Source organism: Medicago truncatula, chromosome 8, assembly GCF_003473485.1.
Source record: "Medicago truncatula cultivar Jemalong A17 chromosome 8, MtrunA17r5.0-ANR, whole genome shotgun sequence".
NCBI classification, from domain to species: domain Eukaryota; kingdom Viridiplantae; phylum Streptophyta; class Magnoliopsida; order Fabales; family Fabaceae; genus Medicago; species Medicago truncatula.
In genome coordinates this window covers 36,385,397-36,412,575 of record NC_053049.1, presented here as the reverse complement: position 1 = coordinate 36,412,575, position 27,179 = coordinate 36,385,397, and the positions used below count along the sequence as shown (strand labels likewise).

The 27,179-nt window shown below is 32.0% G+C and overlaps 1 protein-coding gene and 1 long non-coding RNA gene across 3 annotated transcripts; both read right to left on the bottom strand.

Annotated features, from left to right (window-relative positions):
- Positions 1-3,039: 3,039 nt before the first annotated feature.
- On the bottom strand, positions 3,040-9,356 carry LOC11417961 (probable disease resistance protein At5g66890). The gene is made up of 5 exons (XM_003629503.3): positions 7,930-9,356; positions 5,966-6,369; positions 5,514-5,875; positions 4,951-5,222; positions 3,040-4,852 (listed from the first exon to the last, which is right to left on the bottom strand). Exons 1-5 carry the CDS (start codon positions 8,387-8,389, stop codon positions 4,029-4,031), a joined length of 2,322 nt encoding a protein of 773 aa, XP_003629551.3. The 5' UTR covers positions 8,390-9,356; the 3' UTR covers positions 3,040-4,028.
- A 2,903-nt stretch (positions 9,357-12,259) lies between these two features.
- LOC11415835 (uncharacterized) lies at positions 12,260-26,691 on the bottom strand. Of its 2 annotated transcripts, XR_005643527.1 has the most exons (5): positions 26,391-26,691; positions 21,962-24,506; positions 21,678-21,822; positions 20,809-20,950; positions 12,260-12,887 (listed from the first exon to the last, which is right to left on the bottom strand). It is a non-coding gene; the product is annotated as an uncharacterized lncRNA (long non-coding RNA). The 2 variants fall into 2 exon arrangements; XR_005643526.1 differs by lacking the exon at positions 12,260-12,887 and having other exon boundaries at positions 20,705-20,950.
- Positions 26,692-27,179: the final 488 nt, after the last annotated feature.

Below are 27,179 nucleotides of genomic sequence, written 5' to 3'. Positions count from 1 at the left end.
CAATTAACCCTAATTTTTTTTTTCATTTTTATCTTTTATCTAAAATCAATTTTTTATCATTTATAATTTATTACAATTTAAAATAAAATATATATGTTTTAAATGATTTTTTGAAACGGACAACAAGATCATATATTAAAGGCTTAATTGCAATTTTGGACTCCTATCTTTCCAAAAGTTGCGGTTATGGACCCTAACTAATTTAAATACAAAACAGTCCCCTATGTTTTGATTCTTTGGCAGTTTTGGACCCCCGGTCCATTGTTGACTCGGTCAACGCTGACGTGGCACCCTAAGTGAGGTGCCACGTGTCAAATTTTTTTTTTTTTTTTTGTCTTGGGGGTCCAAAACTGCCAAAGAATCAAAACATAGGGGGCTGTTTTGTATTTAAATTAGTTAGGGGTCCATAATCTCAACTTTTGGAAAGATAGGGGTCCAAAAGTACAATTAAGCCTATATTAAAAGGGCACAATTAAAACCCAAGGAATGCTATGATCGAAAGGTCAGACAGTTACCCGATAAAAAAACAACAGCAAAAACAACCGTGTATCCTAGACAATCAATAAATAACTGAAAATCAAATTACAGATAAATCTTTCTTAGACATTTAAGTTGTTGATTGTTTCATTAATAGAATTCATATGAATTTTTTTTAGCTTTTTGACTTAAGTTAAGATCATACCAAAAGTTTTACCATGTCTAAGGATGTAAGAGTTAAACAACCGTGATTATCAAACACCACATAGTTATGATGTTATGGTGCTTTTAATGGACCAAATGCATGCCAAACAAATTGCATGAAAGAGCTCCTTCACTTTGCTTCCTTTGAAAAACCAAACCTATGAGCTAAACCACAATACTAAAGCAATTATTTGTCATTACGTATAATTTATAACCAAGATAAAACATTCATTCATAACTTTTCAGAACCCGAATAATGAAAGAACAAATAATTAGCACTTTCATTCATATTACAACGACCCACACAAAAAAAAAAAAAAAAAATTGAAACTAAATTTTGCATCCTTTTTGAAGTAGACTATATTTGATTGGAATACGGTTATGAAGTAATCTCCGTGCAAACAATAAAATCTTCAAAGGAACTAAAGCATTCTAGATGACTTTATACATGTTATATCTTTAAAATTAGACATCAACTTATAAGCTTCTTTAGCAGAATACATGCCATCAGAATTAAGATCTCAAACACAGGCATCTTTCCACATTATCCTTCAATGAAATATTAGACAACAAAACCTTACAGTCATCCACCAACGCAACCTCCTACACAAACAAATGTTTTATCCACCTCCAACAACCTCCCTTAACATCAATGTCTAACATCATATCCCTCAATGAAACGTTTTTCTTTGCAAAATTAAACAATCTACGAAAGCACTCCTTAGCTACACCTCCACCCAATCACGCTGCATGTCAATGAAGGTGAGAAAAACATGGGGGATGTTAAATTGTGTTATCTTTTGCTGAAAATTCTTTTCTAACATAAAACTAATAAGAGTTAAGAAAAGAAAGCAATTAAGGAAGATAAATTCAACACAAATATTTATTCGGATTCACCCTACAACTTGGGATTATGTCTAATCACCTCATACTTGAGAGATTTTTCCACTATAAACAACCTTTATAACAAAATATTTAGACACACAAATCTAAATTTCTTGCCATTCCTCGAAGACTTTCTACAATTCAAGAAGATTACACTTTACAATAAAATTGTTCTTTGTTTAGACTTCAGTTTCAAAAATTGGTAAACTAAATTGAATTCTAAACACTTAAGAAATTCGAAGATAAGCATTGTAAGAATTTTTCTAAGTGTGTTTTTGTGCTTGAGAATTGATCAGAGTTTTGGCACAATTGAAAGCATGTAGTTGTGTATACTTCTTCAAAGACTCAGGGTCCTTAAAATGCAATAAATAAAGGTATGTTAGTGAAAATGAATAATAAATATTGTATTTATATAACTTACTTGGGTTGACATGGTGATCTTGGCTTGTGACTTTGAAGTGTGCCCCTCCAAAAGTCTCAGGTTCGATTCTCTTTGATAACAATTTTGATAGGGTAGTTTTGCTTCATCAAAAAAAAAATTGTATTTATATTATAAAAATGGACAAATAATTTAACACAAATAAATTTGTAAAAACGACACCCAATTTAAGACGGATAGAGTATAAGATTAAAGAGTACACATCTTAAAGATTTCTCAAACAAAAATTATGTATTAAAAATTGTACCAATTTATTTATAAAAAAAGAAAAGTAGAAAATTAATCTTTCTCAATAAGTATTGTTATTTATGTAATCTTAACACGTCTCTTAAAGACACATGTTATCATAACCCAAAATGGAATTAAAACTTACATATAATAATTTTTTGGAGCTCGCATAGGGACATTGGTTAAGCAATCAAATAAAAAATAGTATAATTATTAATTAGTTAAAAGTAACTGTTTATATTTTCAAGACAAAAATTTTATTTAAGGATTTCTTAACTAATATCCCTGTGGCACCGATGAGTAAGACCACCCTAATTTCTTAGAGTAATGATATTTATACAACTATTTGATGACAATTTTTATGACGACATTTCTTTTCTGTCTTCTTATTGATCAAAAACAATGGAGAGAAAAATGAAGAGAAATGATAATAACATTATGTGAATATAAGGGAAAAAAGTTGTTTAATAATTGTCACAGGATAGTTCTACAACTATTATTTTTCAATTTTTTATACACATTTCTTGTGGTAGAGTAGAGGCTCATCCAGTCATCTTGATTAATGTCAAACAACCACTATAACATCGACCCTCATTTACCAGGGCTCAAAATCCTTGTGTAATCAATGATGTCAAGAAGTTTGTTTTGTGTGTGTGTCATGAAGACTTGAAAATGACCACAACTCTATTGAAATTTGAACTTGAACTAATCTTGTTTTGATTATTATTATTAATTAAAAATAAAAAAAGTCAAGAAAAACTACTTGCACCTTATGGCGCCTAATGGCGCAAAAGTCATCAATCATATTTGTCTCTTTCTTTGTTGCCAAACAGAAATATCAAACAGTTTTATTTCATAACCATAGTTTTACACAACTTGCAGTTAGTGGCTTTTTCAGAAAATCACACATAATATCACAAATTGTTTAAGAGCCACTCCACTAGTACTATTATACAAACCAAACAAAACAAAAAATAAAAATAAAATACCAAACATGACATTGACCTGTGCTTGAATTTTCTCCACTGCACTCAAATCATCTTCATCATGGATTTCTGTCCATAGCAGCAGAGGATCCTCGTGTCTTCAGGAAATAACTTGAAGCAGAAATTTATTTCACATTTTCAAGTCATAAATTAGAAGGATTAAAATGAGGATTTGCCTTTGCACAACTTCAGCAACTTTGACACATCAACTTATTAACGTTAAAAACTTAAAATACAGCGAGATCTAGGCTACCTTTAAAAAGGTGTGGATAAATTACTCACAACCAATTAAAATCAGTCACATGTACTCCATAATATATATCAAACATGTAATTTTTGAAGAAAAACATTAGGAGTACATGCGGCTGTTTTTAATTGATATATGCGTAACTTATCCACAACTTTTCAAAGGCAGCCTAGAATTTACCTAAAATACTACTAGACGATGTTTCAGTTTCACAGGGGGACACATTTACTAACACCTTTACCTCTTCCTTTGCCACTTTTACTCCAAACCAATGCTTAACCATCATGATTTCATTTTCTTTCCATGTGCCTTAGTGCATCAGTATCACCATCATTCTTCATTTTCAGACTGTTTTGTTTTTTTATTACTTCCTGCCTTCCTATCTATCGTAAACATGAAGCCTTTTTTGAGACATGTAGGCACATTACTTGCTACTAGAATCAATATTTGAATGACCCTAGATGTTGACGAGTTCCAAAGCAGAAAACGGAGTATTTTGGTCTATCGGCTTCAATGTCCTCAACGACAACTTGAAAAGGCAAAGGAAGAGTGCACGTAGGTTTTAGGAGCGATTTGCATGAAGCCAGTTTAAATTGACTTCAACATGAGGAACTTCTATAGTTAAATTGGAAATCATAGATTGGAAAGATTCCCATGAAGCAGCTGTCTCTTCATCACATGTCACCTTTAAATTCTGAAGATTGACAACGGAGAATGGCAATTCACAACTTGCACAACTAGTCATGTCGAGATTTCGTAGATTACACAGATTGCCAAAGTCCTCGGGTAAACTTGAAAGGCTTATGCAGTTGGAGATGTCAAGTAGTCTTAGATTTGAAAGCCTTCCAATAGAATCTGGTAGCTCTACCAAATCAGTGCAGGAAATCAGGCTCAAGAGTTCCAAATTCTCCAACTTTCCAATTTCTTGGGGCAGCAAAGAAAGCTTATGGCAATTAGTAATACTGAGCTTTTTCAACGAGATAATATCACACACCCCATTAGGCAATGCTGTCATATCCTTGCAATAATCCATGCTCAAATCTTCTAAATTAGGAAATAAGTCGGAAATTAGGATGCTGCCCTTTTCAAAAGCGAGTCTTGTATTACACATGTAGAGGGATAATTTTTTAAGATTCTTCAATGTGCCAAAGGAAGGAACAGAAATCCTCTCTAGCCTGATTCTTTTAAGGTTGGATAAAGAGCTAAGTAGCTCAAGATTGTTCAGTTCAGAAGGGCGTAAACCATGATTTATGACTATAAGAGCTTTAAGTTTGTTCATTTTCTCCATCAATTCTGGAAATGTGTACTGTTTGGTTTGAAGATTTAAAATCAGAACCTCAGCAAGAGCTGGCTGCACTTGGGACCAATCTGAAGCGCAAGTTTCATCTGCAAATGCAACACATATGGGATCAATTGAGGATTTATTTAGAGCTAATGTTATTTTTAACTTGTAATATATTTAGAAAGTTACAAGTATAACGAACCAATTGATATAGACAATGTGCGGGCAGGGACCTTCTGAGGCTTCGGTTTATCAAACCATCCAATCAATTTGGATAATATGTGGGCCATTGTACCTTGCTGCTTCTCCCTGAGCCTCTGGTCACATTTGCTTTCATTTGTGTTAATAAGCTGTCTTTTTCTTTGTTCAATAGGTTCCTGGGTGTTTTGATAATTCCCAAGCTCTCTCAGCAGATCATGAAGGACGATGAAGTGATTATTGTAGTAGTAATTTTCTGTGTCACTTGCATTTTTCCTGGGAATTGAACAGAAGTTAATATTCCTTCAAGAGAAAAATTATATCACTAGATAAGATATGCATGTTCTGTATTAGACAATTTAACTACAATTATTGACTTTTTCCTTTAGAATGAAAATTATCAATGCAGAGTAGACAGTTGTACAAAGGTCTGTTTATAATGTTAATTAAGGAATCCAATGCTATTCATAATAGCTACACGAGCTATTGAATTTTTATCTAATATAGTTCATGTTAGATATATTTGGATTAAGTGGCCTTGAAGAAAATATCAGTAGTAAATTGTACCTAGCTATTAAGACATTAGCCAAATTCATAGAGTCTAATTTGTTGATTATGTCCATTGCTTCTTTGCCGTCATCATCTAGTCCATACAACTCTGCCCACATATCAATCAAGGCAGCAACAGGAATTCTCTGATCTTCAGGAAATAATGCAAGGTCCATGAAGCACTCTTTGCTAATGGCATTATCTTCCAAAACATCCAAAATCTTTTGGAGGCGAATAAGTAATTCAGTATTAGAATCAAGTATAGAACGACCTCGTGAAAGTTCCTTTACAATCTTTTCCCATAACTCATATGGTCGATAACGGAATGATGTTGCAATCACTTTAATGGCAAGTGGTAAACCCTTGCAATGTTCCACAACCTGTATTTCAAAGCACACAAATATAGTCAGTAATCAGCAGATTATATAATATTGGGGCTCAAAAGGTGTAAGTACAAGAAGGACAATCACCTTTTCGATAAGATCTTTGTCAGGAATTTTTGAACTGTTTTTTTCAACCTCTGTGTAGTGACGGAAAAGGGTTACCGAATCTTCTTGAGCAAGAGGCTTTAGGATAAATGTTTTGTCAAATCTAGAAAATGCAACCCTTGAAGTGACCAAAATTTTATAATCTGATATCTGAAATTTAAATTTCTCGACTAGGTCTTCTGATCCGGGCCAAACGTCATCCAGGACTAACAATATTGGACTTCCCTCAATTTTCCTCAGCAAAAGTCCCAATCCATTTACCGCATCTTCATCACTTTGGTACTCAGGCACCGGATATCCGCAATGTTCAAATAATCTCTCTACAATAATCTTCAGCATGGGTGTTTTTGAGAAGGTTACAAATATAATGTTTTCCTTGAATTTACCTAAAGAATCAAAAGAGAACAATAAGCCCAAAGTAGTTGATATTGTTGTAATTTTTGTATATTTCAAAAGTTTAATAATATTAATAGAAAATTATTATTATTTTATTTATGATTAATATTAATATTTGGCTTGGTCTAATTTTTTTGACCACATTATTTTACTTGGTTAAATCTAAGCCTTTACACTTTTTTCTTTTTTTTGAGGGAAATCTAAGCCTTTACACTATCATTTGAAGGTAATTTAGTTACATGTCTTATTTTGCAACCGAAAATAATTAAGAAGGCAGTTATACTTTTGAGTATAAATTGCTACTATTATATTTGAGAAGTTAATGCCTACCTTTTAGTTTAGGAAAAAACTTAGTACAATTCCTTAGGTGTTTGTCACATGGTTCTTAACTAAATTTACCATGATTTTCTTAAAGTTTTGTCCTTAAGTTTATGAGCATCTGTAACATCATTTTCCTGCACAGTCTAAACAAAATTCCCTCTTTGCTTTTTACGCTACATTAATAGATTTTTCATGAGTCTGATACACATATCTGGGGGCTTCATCTTCCTGTAAATGTTTCTTCTTGCCAGTTCTGCATCATTGGTTTTAAATCAAGAAGAGCCTGCTGAATCCGGAGGGATTTGCACTTATGAGACGGATAAATCCTTAAGGACAGTGACTTCGTCAAGCCTCAGGTTATATACCGGTTGACTATTGTGTAAGTTTCATATGAACTGTTAGTGGAGGATGTTGATAGAATTGTGTCAATGGCCAAATGATACAACGGTTTTAAGCACAGATAAGTTTACTTGATATAACATTTAATTGTTGCTCATTTTTATATGTCGATTATTATTAAGACAATTTTATGCCAATATTTTACAACAGATATCTCCTACAAATGCATATATGTGAGTATAGGTATTAATTTCACTATATGCATATACCACAACAACAAAAATTTCTGATGTATTGGCTTATTTGAGCTTACTTATTGGCATAAATAAGCACTTGTGAGACAATTTGAGAGAGCTTATGAAAACAGCTTATACACATGTCATAAGCTTTTTTTAGTTTATTTACATAAGCAGTTTGACTTTATTTTAATTTTTCAGTAATTACCCAATTTGGATCCTCACAATCAATAATACCAACATTACTTTCTGACATATTTATACGAAAGAAAAACTAGTGTCTAACTCATTATAACAGAATGACTAATTTGTCCCAAGTATGAGAATATGAGGAACTAGTTTGGGTATTACTTTTTTTCAGGTACAAAATTTATTCGTGAGAAAATTATCAAGGACCAAATTAGGTCTTTACTCTGAATTTTATTTTATTTTAGAATAGCTTATACGTTTTTTTTTTTTTTGAAAGAAGAAATAACTTATACTATAAATGCTTAATTAAGTTGCAGAATTTAATGATTTTTTAGAAAAAATGATCTTTTTAGAAAGTATTGATAAGCAAAATAAGCATAACATGACAAATTTTTAAATAACAAGAACAAATCAGCACATGTTTATAATCATGTATGAGAAAATGAAATAGGAATTAGTACTTACCCTTAACTTGATCATCCAAACACAGCTTTGTAGCCAGAGTTGTTTTTCCCATTCCACCCAGACCAGTCAACAAAAGAGTAGATCTACCTTCTCTGAGAATTTCCACCTTCAACTTAATCAATTGCAAATCCAAACCAACAGTAAATTCAGGATTTGCAGGAACATCAAAAGGACCCTTAAGAATAGATCCACTAATTTTCTTCCCAAAATTTTCTTTATCTAGAATCTTAAGAAGTTCTCTCAGCTTACCTTCAACATCTTTTCCCATTTTTTGCTTGTCGTCATCATCTCCAACACATGAATCAAAATCATCCTTATTCTTCTTCTTATAGAAAACTACAAATATACAGCGCTTAACCAAAGAAAACCACTTGATGCAACAAAGATTCTTTTGGTCATGTTTGAATCTTTGTTGAAATTGTGGTGATGAAATAACATCCAGTTCTGTGGTTTCTCCCATGAGTAGTTAACTAACTAACTAGGTCGAGAAAATCTAGGTTGTTACAACGAGGATCTAGAACTTAGTTTTTTTTTTTTTTTGAAGGGTAGAACTAAGTTTATTTATTTACCTCTGAAATGATAAACACGATGGTTCCAAAGTCTTTGTGCTTCTCTGTTACCAGGTTATCTTTGACTATGTATGTGGTTGAAAGAGAAGAAGCAAATCCTGCACATCTTTATATAGAAGTATTGTTGTATTTTATTGTGAAGTTCATTGTAAATTTCCACTTACGTTCTTTACTTCTTTCTTTGATTCTTCCTTTGTCGTAGTTAGCTCGTCTGCCATTACTTTTATTTTATATGACAAATGTTGTCCCCTCAACAACCGCTATTATTATAGGGTAGCACTTGGGTAGTTTTTTGGTTTTATTAGTTTCATAGGTAACTTTGTGTCTATCTCTCTCTTAACAATTCATTCTCTCTCATCTAAATAATTTATTTTAATCATTATCTTTTATCTAAAATGAACCTATGTCATCAATGGCACCAAAAAACTATGGCACCCAAGTATTTTCCATTATACGAGACTTATCAACAAGGGTGCTAAATACTCTACTTAATTTTGAAGTTTTAAACGATCACATAGGCTTTTATTCGCTCTCTTCTTCTTTCTCTCTCTATTGTTTTTATCCGATAAGAAGAGAGAAAAAATAATTATCATAAAAGTTGTATAGAATTGATTGTATAAATATCATTCCTCTTTGATTTAATAGGTTATTCGATTCTTCTCTAATTAACAAAACTGAAATTTTTGAAGAATATACACCACTCAAATGAAACACTTAAACATGGACATTTCATCATCTTAAACTTATTTGAATGTTTCTCCCATGAATAATAACTTGGTTGAGAAATTTCAAGTTGTTGCAGCGAGATTCAAAATTGAAAAGTTTATGATATAAAACTTTGCCTCTAAAATTGAAAGTTTCATATTTCAAACCTTAGTTTATTCAAAAAAAATAATTCAAACCTTAGTATGGGAGTTTTTTTTTTTTGAAAGAACCTTAGAATGGGAGTTATATGTATTTTATTGGCCAAATACATCATGTATTCTTTAAGTTTTATGCTTGTATTAGCTATTTTAAGTTTCATATTGATCATTCATCTCTTTAATAGTTTGTGTGTCTAAATTTGTCAAAGAGTGCTGAAGTGATGTTAAGTGCTGATGTAAATGCTCAAATAATGTTAAGTTTTATGCTTGTATTAGCTATTTTAAATATGTTTTTTGTCCCTATAAATATGTTAGTTTTTCGTTTTAGTCTCTCTGAAAAAATTCTTCAACTTATAGTCTCTCAAAAAAAAAAAAATTATCTTTACTTTTGGTCCCTTCTTTAAAGTAAAATCATACGTAGAATCATATTTTTGAATAAATTTTTTTAAAAAAATTCATAATATTATAAGAATCTTTCAAACAATAATTAGAATTTTTTAACAAACATGAATTTAATATCAATTTTTTATATTTTTTACGTTTAAAAATTCATATTTAATTTGTGTTTTTTTTAAATTCTAATTTTTTTTTTTTAATATTTTACACATTTATGCACAATTTGATTAAAAAATATAAAATTTAAATAAAAAAATTGGGATTAAAAGTAGTGATTGAGGGCCTGTTTGTTATAGATTCTAAAAAAATAGATTTTTCTTTGTATTTTTCAAAATAGATTTTTTTGAAATTTATTCAAAAATAGTATAAGTTATTCAAATTCATTTGTTTTTTTTTTTTTTTACAAATTCAAATTCATTTATTATAAGTTAAAAAAGACACTTTGACATTCATTAACCTATATATTTATTGTTCGAAATTTTACATAGTAAAAATCGCATATTTCAAAAATGATTTTAATAAAAGCTATTTGAAATAGCTTTTTTTTAAAGATTTTTTCAAAATTTTAGTATCCAAAAAAATTATAACAAAATGATAAAATATCTAGAATTACATTTTAAGATAAGCTATTCAAACCGATTTTTTATTTAAAGCTTTCTCTAAAAATTTCTTTGTTAAAAAAACTTTAACAAAAAAATGTTACACTACAAAAATCTATTTTAGAAAAAGCTATAACAAACGGGCCTGAATATTTTACAAGATTAAAAGTTAAAGAAATTTTTTAGAGAAATATTTTTAAAGAAATTAAAATAAAAACATATTTATCCCTAATTTTTATTGAAAAAATAAAAAATCTCAATATTCTTCACCATCTTCATCTTCATCATCACACAAAACAAAACAATCGCCTATCACATAAAATCATGCTACTGGAATACTGGTGTTTAGATCTTTGTTTTGTTTCGATTTGAATATAATTTATGGATCTGAGTTAGTGATGAAAATAAATTTTTCTGTATTGAATAAAATTGATAAGAACATTAAAGAGCAGCAATTCTCACAATAGAATTAACATAGAAGACGAAGAAAGACAGTGAAGAAAGATACCATGAAGGTGGTTGATAGATGATATGCGGCGTGAGAGAGAGAGAGAGAGAGAGAGAGAGAGAGAGAATTACCAAATACTGCAACAACTGAGTGAAAATAAAAAACGCAGATTCCTAAAGCTTAGCCGAATCAGAAAAACGGATTGGAACATAAACGAAAGCAATTCATGCCAACTGCCAAGCGTTTTCAAGCAAAATACTGGAAGGGAGTTCGAAAATTGCATCACAAAGCTTCTTTCAAATAAAACAATTTCACGTTTTCAAATTGAATTGACGAGAGATGAAACGGTGAAGATCATCATCATCATGAAGAACATCAAGACTTTTTGTTTTTTGATTTTTTTTTACTACAAAATAATTTGTTGACTTCGACGTGTCAGCGCAACACTCAACAGCCGTGCTCTTAACATAATGGGAAATCTAAATTCTAACTTGTACCTTTTTTTTTTTTTTTTTTTTTTTTATTTTTTTTTTTAAGATAACTTGTACCATTTGAACACACAAGTTAAAAAATTAAATATAAATTTTTTTTTTAAATTTTTTTTATTCAATGTTGTAAAAATTTAATAATTTATATTATATTTCCAATACAAAATTTGTTTATTATTTTCTTTTTTAACTCTTAATACGTGTTCTTGAGACACAAGTTAGCATAATCCTAAAAGAATTTGAACTCCGAACTTTGCATAATATTATACATTGTCTTTATCAACTGAGTTAAACTCACAAAACATAGCATTATGATTCTGATGCAACCACTTTAGTACAAAAAATAAATTATACATCATCTGATCACTATTATAAAAGAAAATCTACAGTTTAGTTTCATTAATTAAATTATATATGTGATCTATAATAAAAATCATATACGTTATTAATTAAATAAATTTAAAATATAGATATTTGTTTAGAGTGACGAGAGGGGGTATGTTTGGCCTATCTTATACGACAAAGTTTTGTGTTACCTTCCTTTCAAGTTTCAACAACAAAAAAAAAGTCGTAGTCGTGTTACGTTTTTTTCATTTTTTTTGGGCTAGTGAATTTCTTTGCATCTTCCTTGTCGTTGTCATTACGCATGTCAAAACAAGACTAGGTGTGTGGTAGGTAATTGCTCAAGGGAAATTATTGCTTTTAGTATCAATCTTATTATTATTATTATTGTTTTAGGAGAGAATCAATTTTTTTTTTAGAGAACCAATTTTTATTTGTTGCAACGTGGGGTAAATCACAGCGCAATTACGGTCCTTGTGAAATATAAATAAGATATTTATGAAGAAATAGATGAGGAAGGTTCTTGCATAGAAAAATATTTGATTGGACAGAATTGAAGCAGACATATACAATTAAAAAGGTGGTGACATTTATCATGGGAAAGGTGAATCCTTAATCATCATTGTTTTTTTTTTTTTTTGAAGAAACAAAAATGGTATATATTAACAAAGGTGGTAAAACCTCCTAAGTACAAGATGTACTAAGAAGTCACCCCTCAAAGAGTCAAACAAATGTAGTAATTACACTAAACCGGGTGCGTCGATACCTAAACAAAGCATAGGAGCCGACCACCACCTTTGAGAACCGTACACAAATGTGACTTTACTAGCTTTTAGTCACCATAACGAGTGTAATTTTACTTTTTATGATACGCCTTCAATGGATGTTTGGGTATTATTAAAAAGTCTGTTGTTGCGTTCATTCCAAACCATCCACACACAAAGTAACCAAATGAGCTGCATAAAGGATCTACGCGCCCTCGTATGACCTGTACAAGTAATAAACTGAATAAAGTGGTCACTAAGATCATGGGGATCAGCTCCGGACACGCCAATCCACGCACGGATATGCTGCCAAACTGCGCCAAAAGTAGCACAATGAAGGAACAAGTGATTTGCGGTTTCTGCAATACCGCATCCAACCACACACCCAGCTGCCTCGACTGCCAGACACCGACGCCTCACTAGATTGGCTTTAGTTGGAAGCCTATCCCGAATCAAACGCCAAGCTAGAATGGAAACCTTCAAAGGAACCTGCTTATGCCAGACAAGGTCTCCGATGTAACGCCCACTTTCGTTAATTGTTTATTTAAATCGAGTTTAGACGATTATATTATATTTATATAATATATGCATGATTATGGTATGATTTGAATGAATTACGTTTATATTGATGGTTTAGTTGATATTGTGATAAGTTATGAGTTTTGGAAGATTTGATAAGATTAAGGGATTTATTTTATTGTTAAATAAAATAAAGATTTGCAAATAATATAAAATATTTAGTTGAGGGCTGTTTTGATATTTTAGATAGCTTTGGGGGAGAAAGTGAGATAAGATAAGTAATTAAGAGGAGATATAAAAGGGTTAGACCTAGCTTTAGAAAAACATTGTTGTACGTACATTTTTGGATAAAAGGGAGAAAAAGCCAAGAGAAGAGAAACCAAGAGGGAGACTGCGATTCTGCAAATTAAGGTAAGGGTGAGACTAATAACTCAGTATTGTTAATTGAATGTAATTCTGATGATTAGTTAGCAAGAATTAGGATTTACTTGGAGAAAACAAAAACTAGGTCAAATCCCTAAAATTGATAATTAAACGGTAGGAATTGATTAAATTGTTGTAGAAAGTGTTCCTGGACCTTAGATAATGTTTAGGACAAACTTTGAAATCAATATTAGGCTTAGAACCATGTGAATCGTCGGTTTTTTTGTGAAAATAGGAAGCCTGGCCGTAACGACATTCATCGCTCGCCACGGCGAGCTATGAACCTCGCCTCGCGAGGGATGAACTTCATCGCTCGCCACGCGAGCCCTTTCCCTTCGCCTCGCGAGTTCCTTTGGTATCGCTCGCCATAGCGAGCAACCTTACTCGCCATAGCGAGCTAAGGCAGAAAGCATGTTAGATTTTGTGTTTCGACCTTCTTAGTTGGACCTTGAGTGCCTTTGAGTGCCTGAACATACCTAGTAGTGATTAGGAATGAATGTAGGGCAAGATTGAACCCAGAACAACTTTAGTTTGGGAATTGTTTGGTACTCGCCATGGCGAGTAAGAACTCTCACCTCGCGAGCACTTCCAGCTTTGAGTGTCTTGAGTGTTGTGCGATCTGTGTCGCACGTTTGGATCAAGAGTGAACCCCCCTTAAGATAATGAGACCTAATGATGACGTTTAATGCAGTTTGTAAAGCTGTTTAAGACATGTTGATACTAATTGAACATGAATTAATGTGTTGTACAATTATGTAAGTTATGGAAGTTTAATTATGATGCAATTGATGTACTTTTGATATAATGATATCATCCTGTTATGTGACTTGATTATGCTGCTGCTGTTATTTAACTAAGTGCATAATGTGTATATATATATATGATGAAATGATGACGTTTAGCTCCAAATTATTGGATGCATGTTGATATGTTGATTACGTGATTTGTTCATAAGAGTCCATGCATAGCATTTCATTGAGCTTAGTCCTCACCACGATTATTAGGAGCTTTGTCCTCTGCACGATTTATAGGAGTTTTGTCCTCCGCACGATTAAAGTATATTAATACTTATGATGACGATTGGTACCACATGCATATAAGGAGTCTAAGAGCATTGTCACATTGTCATGTCCATAATGCTATGTTGTTGATAACGATCGAATATGTGAATACGTGATACTTGTTATTTGAATATGCAAAGTTATTTAAGAATGATTATGATGATATTGTTAATTATGATTCGAATTTCTTTGCTTAACATTATTTTGTTATGAAATCTCACCCCTTCTACTTGAAAATGTTGCCCTTCATATGGGTAACTTGCAGGTGATCGTGCTTAGTGTGCAGTTGCCGTCGTGAGTGGCCTTGCCTTCACTGTGTCGTATAGGTCGCTCTGATACGTAACGGGATGGGGCTATATGTTATGCATGCTTCGTTCTATTACGTGAATACTATGCTATCTGTTTATTGAACTAACTCTTTTGAGAATATTTTGACGGGGCCTGCGTGCCAAAACGTTTTATGATTATGATATAATTTCCGCTGCAATGTTTAAGATATTGGGTTAAATTAATATTTAACTGTTTTGGATTATGTTATATGTGATATCCCGTTGTTTATGATGCTTACTCTAATAAATGATTTAAGAAATTTGTATATTGGGAAAACGGGGTGTTACAGACACCAACAATTGGAGGATCGGAAACAGTAGTTAAAATTTGATAGGCCCCACGCACTGTGTAAACATCATCAGTGTTGGACTCCCAAAGCCACCTGTCAGAAATATCAGACTGCAAAACAACACCATTAAGTAATTGCCTACACTCCTCTACCAACTCCTCCCACACCCACAAAGGTCTCCTCCAGTTCCACGCCCCTCCTCCACTCTCCCACCCAAGAGCAAACACATCCGCCATCGTACACAGTTTGTTATTCGTTCAGTCAAATAAACGTCTAAACCTTGTCCGAAGAGGGACATCACTAATCCACCTGTCATACCAAAAGTAAGTAGACACGCCATTACCTACCCTTCTCGAAACCCGCTCCGCAAATCAACTCCCCTCATCTTCACCCAACCCGTCCCTAATCTTCACTACTTCCTTCCACCAAGATGAAGTACTCCGACCCCCTACCTCCAACTTCCCTTCCTCCTCACCATATCTCGCTAACCTCCCTGTCTTTCTTTTTCTTGTTTATTGAAGAGGGTGATTTGAGGTTAATTTTGTTCAAAAACATGCATTCAAATTGTTTTTTCTTATTGTTTAGTTATATAAGTGATTTCTGCATATTTTTAGTATTTGTTCGTTTTTTTTTTATGATTTCATAGTCTTTGCACAACTTTTTGTTTTGATTTTTCATCTTTTATGCGATGTGTTTTTAATTTTTCGTCTAAGTGTAGTATTTATTTGATTCAGGTTGTGAGATTAACTTTGAGCAAATGTAGATTCAATCAATGACTTTGGCATCGTCAACGTTGTAGATTCAGAGACATAAGTGTTGTGGAGTCTTGTATATGTTCATATTTGTAGGCATATATACTCTGTTGTTTTATGCTATTAATATGATGATGTGATTTGTTCGCAGATTCATCCTTTTTATTTTTAGCGACTTTAAATTTGTATTGTATCGAACTACTCTGGTGTGTATAAAATCGTTTTCTCAAGGGAAAAAGGGTGGAGTTAAGGTTGTTTACTGTAAGGTTGATTTTTAAAAATGATTGTGGATGGTTTACTTGAGCTTTAACTTGGTTTTACTTTGAAAAATGGAATTCTTTTGAAAATGATAAAATGAGATGAATTTGGGTGAATTTTGGAATTAATCGTAATTGGCCTGTGATATGTATATGTATATATGCTACTGCACTCATTTGTGAATTGTGTATATACTTGGTTGAGGTGATTGAACTTGGTTACCTTGATTTTGGAGAATTAATCGAAAAATGCTAGTTTTCATAAACATAGACGAACTTTGTCGGATTAATCTTTTGTAGTCGGATAACTTGCAAGTAGCTTTGAATCCATGTTTATAAGTAAGGAAGAATCAATGATAATTGGGTGTTTGAGATGATGTATAACATGTTGTGCTATATATCCGTCTTTGTTGTGAAATATGAACTAGAAACGATAATGTTTCTTAAAGGTGAAAGATGTTGATTATGATGATGATCCTTTTTGTGATTTTAACTTGATAATATAATGACGGCTCTTGTTGGAATTATGACTTGTTGATTGTGTGGATCGTAAAACTTGATAATGCATATGGTGTTGATTTATGAAGAATGTAATTGGAGGTGTACTTTTACATTGCTTGGCGATTATATAGTTAGTGTTAGGCGGATTGTCGAGTCTTACTTGAAGTCCATGCATCATGGCCATATTGATTCATATGAGAAATGTAAAAAGATTTGTACTTTTACATAGGTGAAATACGTAGGAGGAGGTGTACTCTTACATGTTGTGAGTTCAAATGGTAAAATTATCTCCGGAATCCAATGATACCACATGCAGCTAGATGAGTCTCGAACATTGCACACATTTCTTAATTGGTGAGTCAAGTCATACTCTGATATGTGAATCGGTGTATATATGCATTGGTGAATTCTTGGTTATTATTGTGAATACTCGAAAGAGGTGAATTGTATGCATTACTTGATTGTGCTTGTATACTCAATGTTTATGATGATGTTGAGGTTATTAATCATGTGGAATTAAATTATGTTATTTACTTTCATTTGATTATGCTTTAATTATGAATTGTGAACTAACCCCTAGTGATCGTTTGGTTGATTGCCTACCTTATTCTTATGAATGGGTAGACGACGTGCAGAAGTAGTTTGCTTTGCTTGGTGAGTTGCTGGAGGTTAACTTTGGAGCTACCTCGTATTTTGCTTTTGGAGTTTTAGAGTCGGGCACTGATTAGAGGTGTCTGTCTGTTATTTACATTTGACTTGTTGAGATGTTTTTATCACCCATTATGTTGAGGTGCCAGATTTATCATGGAGATGTATTTTGATTATTGACATGGCTACTTGGAGATTTTTTTTAGCTGTTGTTGAGATGTGATGATATTATATTCCGCTGCGATGTTTTGAGAAAATTATTTATGCATGTTTTGGAACTTATAGAAGAAGTAGCATCTAAATCCTTGCATGATTTGTATTATTCACGTAATTTATCGTTTTAAGGGTTTAGGATGTTACAATGGCGACAGTGGTGGGTTCTGTGTTTTTTTGGGTGGGGTTGCCATCACTGTTTTTGGGTGCAATTTCTAGGTTTTCCGACTTATTCGCCGATTTCTGAGGGTGATGACAGCGACAACGGTTGTGGTGACAAGGGCAACACGGTGGGTGGGTGTGGTGGTTGGTGTCTAGTGAGAGGATTAAGGAAGATGGTATGGGTTGGACAAGATTATCATTTGTTTTTTTGTTAATGGACAAAATTGCCCATACTACATAGGGGTGTATATTTATGGTATACCTTTATTCACTACTCAATAATTATTATGTTTTTTTGAAAGGATAATTCTGTTATAAACCACGTGGAGATTTGTCAAATGATTTTTTGAAATAAACAATGTCTTCTTTTACGGTGGTGAACGTTCGAGAGTTTAAACTTTCTAAAGCATCTCTTGTTCAGTTGATCCTCGTAATAATTAATGGTGTTTTTGGTTTGCAAAACAGTAGTACTGGACAAAACAGTACAAGACATAACAACACAACATAAGGTAGAACAGTACATGAAATTTTTTTATAGCATTGAATAATTTTGTTGTTTTATACGATTTAAGGTTCTTTAGGCATAAATCCTTGTTCAGTTTGCTTCGTCTCTCGTCAAAGCAATTGTAGTGTAAAAACAAATAATGATCCACTTCAACTTTACTAAAAATTAAGTTATTACACTTTTTTAAATTACAAATAATAAATAAAATGTGAATTCAATCCTTTATATCTAATGGTTGCAAACATGCAAACCCTAATCGACAACCTCTAGCCCTACTTTTTTGGCTCCATTTTATCCTGACCGTTAGCTTATCAATGAATCGCTTAATGTTTCGAGTAAACAGGTTAAGATGATTGAAGGTGGTGACTCAAACAAAACTGAGCTGGATGATGAGTCATTATTATATCTATTTTATCCATAATATTTAGTATTGTTTTATTTAGATTTTAGTTATATTTATATTTATAATATTTCCCTTTTGAATTATATTACTACAATTGCATATTTTATATTTCAGGAATGAATATTGGATGGATTGAGTCTTGGAGCAAAAGAAAGAGGATTGGAGCTGATTCGGTGCAGAAATACGAAGATTCGGAAGACAAAATATGTCTCCCCCAAGTCAGAACCTTGGCACGGCCTGTGCTAGGCTTGGCACGGCCGTGCCACCTTCCAATGCCTCTTTTGCTGCTTTTGCTTAGATTTTAAGCTACTCTATTTTTAGCCCAAATGTAATAGCTTAGATTTTAAGTCGAATAAATGCTATAAATAGAGTAGCCATCCATCACAAATAATCATCTTTTCTTGGAATGCAATATGTGACAATTGTCTTTCTAATAAAAGTTCATTTTACTTTCTTGTTATTTATCTTTATGCTTTCTCTCTTCTTCTCCTTGTCTACAATGAACGTCAGTGAGTAGACTTCTCTTGTCTTGGGATTGTTGGATAAGTCTAATGACATAATCCTAATCAAACCAAGCTTTAAACCTTAATCTTATGTAACCCTAATCTCTAATCTAAGTTCACCGCTTTAACATGGATCAACCATTATCAAACTGTGGAAACGAAAGTGGAGGGTTTGATAATTGTTTATCCATCATCTCAAATATCAATTCATAAAACGAAAGTGGAGCTTTGATATTCGAACAAGTGAATTTAGACAAAGATTGTAAAGGCAGCGAAATAGTCTTTACAATCTTTGAGAGATATAGTTTCGATCTTCAAGGGAACTAATAATGATCAAGTCAGCGAAATAGGCTTGGTTGTTAGAGGAACCAAAATCTAATAGTAATCAAGTCAGCGAAATAGGCTTGGTTGCTAGAGGAACAAAAGAGAAACTGTCTTGAGAAATTAGGTCTAACATAAGGTTATAAGTTTAATAGTTTGGTTTGTGAAGGACTTGTCATTAGGATGGACCAATAATTCCAAGACTTTTATCTTTTCTTTTATTATTTACTTTTAATTAAAAAACCCAAACTTTTCTATCTTATAAACCTTTAGTCTAATCATTATCTAAAGTTGATTGAATTCATAACTCCCTGTCGGAACGATACTCTTTTATACTACTTCGGTAAGACCGTGCATTTGCGGTTTTATCTCATCACTGGACCAGAAAGAAAGTGAGAAAACCCCATGTAGCAAGTCTGGAGAAAAAAGATCTACTGATGCAGATGTATCTGCTGAGGTGGGAATTGATATTCTTGGAGAAAGGTCAATCAACAAACCACGTAAGCTCAAAAGTGTTAAGATTGAGAAAGCGGCTTGATGAGGAACATGACAGTTTAACTGATTAAGTACTGTTTAATTGAATCCAGATTTTGTCTTCATTCTGGATCAATTTAATTTATTTAGTTTTTTTGTGCTCATTTCCCTTTTTTAAGACTCATGTTGTTCGAATCAAGTATTGGTGCCATATATGGCCTTTTATCTTTATGTTTTATGAATTTGGTTTCAATTATGTCTGTTTCATTGTTATTTCCATTTAGCTTCTGATTATGTTTGAAGGTAATTGTCGCCTTGAACTTTAATTTTTGTGAGTGATGCCAATGCAACAACTCATATGTTTATGTACTTAAATCAAATCAGGTTATTCAGTGTTTACGTTTCTTTAGCACTTTGCTATATGAGATTCTGCTATGTATGCCTTGCTTCTATAAATGAAACCTTTGTCTATATATTGTTAAGTCCAAGGGGAACATATATGAAGTATTAAGAGAATCCATTTGGATATCAAAGTCTAAACGACATGAATGACATGTCTTACTTTTGCTGTAATCCAATTAATAATAATATGCAATTTACCTATGCTCTATAATTTTCAAATAATGTTGTACATGGAATCGTAATTGAGTAGTAGCTTAAAAATCGTCAAATTATACATCTTACGAGAGAATGAAAATGTTTCCTATGTAGTATGTATTTTTGTTTTAAATTAGTTGAGCAATCTTAGCCAATAAAATTAAAAATCTTTAAATTTTCTTTGAGTCTACCCGTGCAAATAAGTAGCAAAGAAAAGCAATTGATATGGTTGCTTTAGACTTTGTTTAAGTCAAAATCTGAAATTATTATTTAAGTCAAAATACAACCAATTACGCGTGGTGCATAAATTGATGACCATGTTTAATTTTTTTTTTTGTTACCAAAATATATGAAAATAATCCTTCAATTAATAAACAACTAATTGGATAGTCAAAAAATTAATGTACATGCATGCTTTTATGCTAATTAGGCGGTTCACAAAATTTAGTTACCTATAACCAAGTTGTTTGGGCTCCAGTTGCAAGGAGCTCCTTTTAAGGATGTACCCAAGGAATACCGGATTCGATTCCTAGGGAGAACAACACTTGGCCAGTGCGCATGCCTATACGCATGAGTCGGATTAGTCGCTCACCTCTGATAGTTGGAAACCAATGCGAAAGCCAAAAAAAAAAAATAAGTTACCTATCGCAGCAAAGTAATGTAGATATTTTTTAATAAAAACACATTACCAAACAAGATAAAATAATATTTTAACTATGGTCAGCAATGTAATGTTTATTTCAATTTTTTATTAGATAATTAAGTTGGCCTATGATGTCATGTGCAAGCATTATGAACTAGACTCTTGAGTTTTTACCATAGAAGATAACATTATTTTTTGCATATAATTGTTGTATACAAGCGTCTATTGAGTTTCCCACTGTCAACCTGTCATTTATTGTTGCGGTTATCAATTACAAGCAATATCAACCAGACTATTGCTTTTTCATGTAGTCTTATGCGTTTCTCAATACATTGGGACCAATCTGTTATAATCTTTCCAATTGAATTATGTAGTAAAACTTCTGGTTTATAACTCCCTCCGTTCCTTTTTAAGTGTTACTTTTGAAGAAAATTTTTGTTCCTATTTAACTGTCACTTTCAAAGTTTAATGCAACATTAAATATTGTTTTACCAATATTATCCTTAGTTATTTATTGCGGAGAGAGAAATATATGAAATGAGATATTAAATGAATAAGGTCATTATAGTAAAATTATAGCTTATTGCATCAAAAGTAGTATCAATTATTGATTGTCTTGGTTTGTGTAAAATGTCAAAATGTGACAATTAAAAAGGAACGAAGGTAGTACATATTTACCATTTTTTCGCTCTATTACTTCCCATGGAATGACCTCTGCAACATATGACTCTGCAATCATGTCTGAAAGAGATGCTGGCGAATTGGTGCCTAACAAAAGGCAAAAGGTTCTCAATAATCCATCAAATTAACCACACTAATTCAACTGCATTTTAACAAAAGCAAACAATCACCACATTGACAATTTTATATTGATTCAAGTTACATTTTTAACTTTATCTGACCCATGCGGCAGCACGAGTAGACGTCTAATTACATAAAACTTTATCAAACACCACCATTACCTAATCAATAACCCTAAATATGCCGTACATAGAACAATGAATAGTACATTTGACCCCAAGCCACTTGTCACTATTTCTACATGAAAAATGAGAAAAATAAAGGCACAACTCTATCAAGAATATTCCATCAGCATATCATGTTTTTTTCTATTAGTTCCTCATTGTTGTTATATTCCACGGTCTTATTATGTGAATCTTGTTGTCAGTGGCGGAGCTAGGAATATTGTAAAGCTCGGGCAAAAAAAAATTTTGCAACACATTTATAGGGCGTACATAAGAAATTGCAAGCAAATAATAAAAAATATAAAAAAATTGCCCAATTTATAGGGGTTTATATAAGAAATTCATAGGAATTTACAAAAGAAATTGCAAAAAATTTGGCCTGGAGCCCGGGCGAGTGCCCGGGGTCGCCGGGCCTTAGAACCGCCCCTGCTTGTTGCACTGCATGCGTTGTTCATTCATTTCACTGGTGATTATAAATTAGTGTTATTACCAAGATTTTTAATGTTCTTGTCTCCGGTTTATAAGTACTCCCTCTATTTTTTAAGATAAACAAAATTTGATTTTTAGGTTCATTCAATCAATGATGTATGTGGTTTATTATAGACCACATACATCATTGATTGAATGAACCTAAAAATCAAAATTTGCTTATATTAAAAAACGGAGGGAGTATGTGTTTAAAGAGATTACCATATATGTGCTCGTAAATGCAAGTGATTTCACTATAAATGCAAGTGAAATATTCTCAGCACATTTTTTTATAACACAAATGAACCTTCATGTTTTGCTACACTTGTTGATTTCTATCCCTTGAATTGAATATCGAACAAATAGTGGCTTTTGAAGATATTGGTTCCTGAAGTTTCTTTCAACATTTGGTGTATCGTGAAGTTTGTCAAAAGTGAGAAAAAAAAAAGGGGAATAAATCCTCGCTAGTGATATTTTTCTACAATGAGATCTTAGATTCATTGATTTTCCACATGCGATCAAAGTTAATTGAGAAGAATTTAAACCGTGCAGATTTTCACCGGACTCCCTCCAGTGAAAATCTCAAGGGAGAGAATCGCAATCCAAAATAAAGATATGATTTTTGTAAGTATTTTGAATGAATCTTGGTGCAAAAGAACCAATTCATAATTGGATTGGTATGGAAAACCATACCACGTGGACTCTCCTATACATTGACTATACCATATGCTAAGCTCGGTTTGATCGTTCAGGTCACATGAGCTCCATATGCTTAGCTCGATTTGATCATTCAGGTCACGTGAGCTCCACCTGCTCAGCTCAGCTTGATCGTTCAGGTCACTTGAGCTCCACCTGCTCAGCTTGATCATTCAGGTCACATTAGCTCCACTTTCAACATCACTAGCTCTCTCTCAGGTTGTTGTCCAAGCAACATTGTGGTCCTCCTCTTGAAGGTATCTCATAACGTGCCACCCATCTTGCACGGACAAGTGACATGAGTTGTCTACCCTTGACTCCAAGCACCTTGTACGAATGAGCATGAAACATGATCAGCTCCACGCGCCTGGTATAAATGAGTCATATGGACCTTAGAGGGTTAATGGGCCAGAACAAAGAGGCCCATTAGGTCAAGAAAGTGGGGCCTACAAAAGGAGACACCTAGAGAGAAGTAAATGGATTCATTCTAGCTTAACCATTGTGTTTTCACCTTAGTCATTTTAGAGTATTCTTAGAGCTCCTCATAGGAAGCTCCACTGAATAGCTCATCTATTGTAATTCATGTTTACATACACGAACAATAACAGAGGTGAATAAAGACACTATCCATAAAGAATTGACGAAACAAATGCATATTATACTCATTTTAAAGGCTATTTACACTTGATAAAAATCGAATAAATTTTAGGTTTAAATAAGTTTTTAATCAATGCCTACAAATCATTTTTTTAGTCCTTGCGAGTTTGCAATCTTTTGTTTATGTCATTAGCGTTTGTCTCAACAAAATTTGTTCGCGTTGAAATTACTTCTTATAATATCCATTTTAGTCTTTATTTAAAGAGACTAAAATCAAATATTCTAGATGTTACAAAAGATCGATTTCAATATGAATCAATCTTGTAAGGATTTAAACATAACAACAAAGATCAAATGGAAAAGTTACATATTTATATGACTAAAAACATAAGATTTCTTTTACATAGACAAAAATAAACATCTGCATACTTAAACCTAAATTTTATTATTTTTGATAAAATTGTTTGTCATTTTTCTGTAATGTAAAGTTTTTTTTTTTTTTATTATTTATCAGCTCACATTCTATGTACAATAAATAATTAAGAACGTTATTAATAAAATAATATTAGTGTTACATTGAACTTTAAAAATGACAAAATATCAATAAACAATAAACAATTTGTGGATAGATAAGTAACAGAGTATTTATAGTTTAAATCCTCACTCTGAATCAAATGTAGACCACACTAGCAATGCCTCTGGGTTACCCTGTGGAATGCCTTGTTCTACCAAGTACCAACCAAGGCTTGCAAGAGTGAGCATGGTTATTGTTTTGTTTTTCCTAAGTGGCAGCAGAAATATGATGTCAACATTTCATAATTCATATATACATCATGTTAAGAAACAAATAAATTAAAATATAAATATATAGCATAATGACAAAAAAGAAGAAGTAGAGGAACTACTGAAACCAGATATTGTACTTCAAATCTTTGAACAACAACTAGTGGTGTAGCCAGAACCCCTGACCAAGGGATGCAAAATTATATTGTGGTTTGGTCAAGTCAATTTTCAAGTTTATATTATGAGTTCATATGGTCAAATTAGACCTATTTAGTAACAATTTTTACACAAGAGTTATAAGAATTTTTATTACGTTTTTTATAAGCTATTTTATATAAGTAGCTATTATCTTAATGGAAAACACTAAACATTAATTAAAAATATTTTTCTATAACATTTTATATTTATCAACTAATTCAATCGTTAATTTTATCAAACATTGTAACTTAAATCTGCTAACTTTTCTGCTCTTAGTCAACTTATCCACAGGTTCAACCAGTAATTATCAAACATTATTTATGACCTATGAACTAATTTATAAAATTTAGAAGTAGAATATCATTAATAATCTAAAGAAAAAGAAAAGGAGAAGAAAGAACAAAAGAAATCAGGATAGCAAGATAGAATATCATCACCGGGTTCAAATTCTGAAATTCATGCTACCAACTCCGCACGAAAAGAAATAATCATAAATTAGACTTTTGATCCGTACGACGCACGGGTCTTCTCGACTATAATAGAGATCAATAAATAATCTTTAACCCGTAAGATCACGGATCGATCAATAAACGCAAATTAAATTATTAGATATACAATAATACAATCAAATGATAAAGAAAAAAGATAAAAAGAATATAAAATTATATTGTTTTACGAGTTAATTTTATTTATTACTTTTATAGTTAAAATAAGGATTTCCTTAATAAATAATAAGGATTAAGATATCTATTTTTGCTTTGAAAAATATTAACGGTTATTAGAGAGAGAAATGAAAAACATATATGATACAAATTTAGAGCCAAACTTTTAGGATTGAGTTGTTGCAAACCTAACAAAGGATCAGGGAGGAAAAAAAATTAGATTAAGTTGTTGCAGACTTAACAAAATTAATTTATTTTATTTTTCATAAAAAAATAGGGTAATTAGTTTAGTTTAGGTTTCATAAAAAAATAGGGGTCGATTTTGTTTTGTTTTTAATAAAAAATAGGTTTGTTTTGTTTTTCATATAAAGGGGATGATTTTCTTTTGTTTTTAATAAAAAAATAGGTTTGTTTTGTTTTTTAATAAAAGGAAATAATAGGAGTGATCTGTTGTTTTTTTGTTATGGATAAGAATAGGAGAATTTATTTAGTAAAAAAATTAAAGAGAAATATTAGCATGTTCTCCTTTAATAGCATGTTCTTTGTTCGAAACAACCACATAAAAACTTACCTCAAAAATAAAAGAATGACCACACAATAAATCAATGTCACATCATATTTTATATTAATTTATTTAAAATTAAAATCAAACTTAAATAAACTTTACATACAAAATACAAAAATTCAATCAAGTTTTAGGGTACATAAGAATTTACTTTTAAAAAAGGAAAAATAAAACAGTACAAATAAACAAATAAAATAAAATAAGATAAGATAAGATAAGGTAAGTTTGTCCATATAGCGTGGTCAACAAAATGCATGCTGTCAAACCAGATTTCTAGTGTTACTCCAACCATTTATTTAATTTAATTGCTAGATCTGAAACCAAATTAAATATGAAACAAAAAAGAGAACAATGAAATTTGTACCTTCCTTCTTTCCTTCTTATAATTTAATCGAACAAAGAACATGCTATTAAAGGAGAAACCAACAGGATCTAAATTGAAAGGGGAAATATATACCTTTAATTTTGAATGACAAGCAGTGGTGTCAAAGATTTTATACTTCTCTGTCTGGCCTATCTATGTTATTGTTTGTGAAAGTAGAAATGAAATTTTTTTGTTGAATCATGAGTGGAGAGGACACAAAACATGCTTATATAGATTTTTTCACGAACATTCCTTGCTATTTCCATTCCATGTAAGTTTCTTTGCATCTTCCTTGCTTCTTTTTTGTTTTTGTTTTGTTGATTTAAAGCTTGTTCCTTAGTTTCATCCGCGTTGTTACCGTGTGAGCATAATTTTTTTTTGTTGTTGGAGGAAACCGTGTTAACTTATGACCCACGGTCCCTTATTGTTATTGCATTTAAAAAAATCCATTCTTATTATTATTATTATTATTATCATTATCATTATTATACAAACACCCAACTAGTTCATTTTATTCATAGTTGTAGTGATAATACAATATAAAACTAAGTCTGTGAATAAGACGAAACTCTTAGGTTTTTGTAATCAGGATTTCACTTGGATGACATAGTTTTTTGATGACATTAATGCATTTTAGAATAATTAATTAATAGAGATAAGGACAATGTCACCAAAAGCTATGTCACCTAAATGCTACCCATTAAGTCATGGGTCGGGAATGATCTCAGAGGTTCTGTATATAGTGTTTCTAGGTCCCCTTTGGTTTGTAACAACATAAGAGTCTATCATTGAGCTTTTTGCCGGTTCGTTCCTATAGTGACGGGCACGTCAAGCTTATGTGTAACCTTATGTCTCGCTTGAAGGCCATGGATTTAGCAGTTC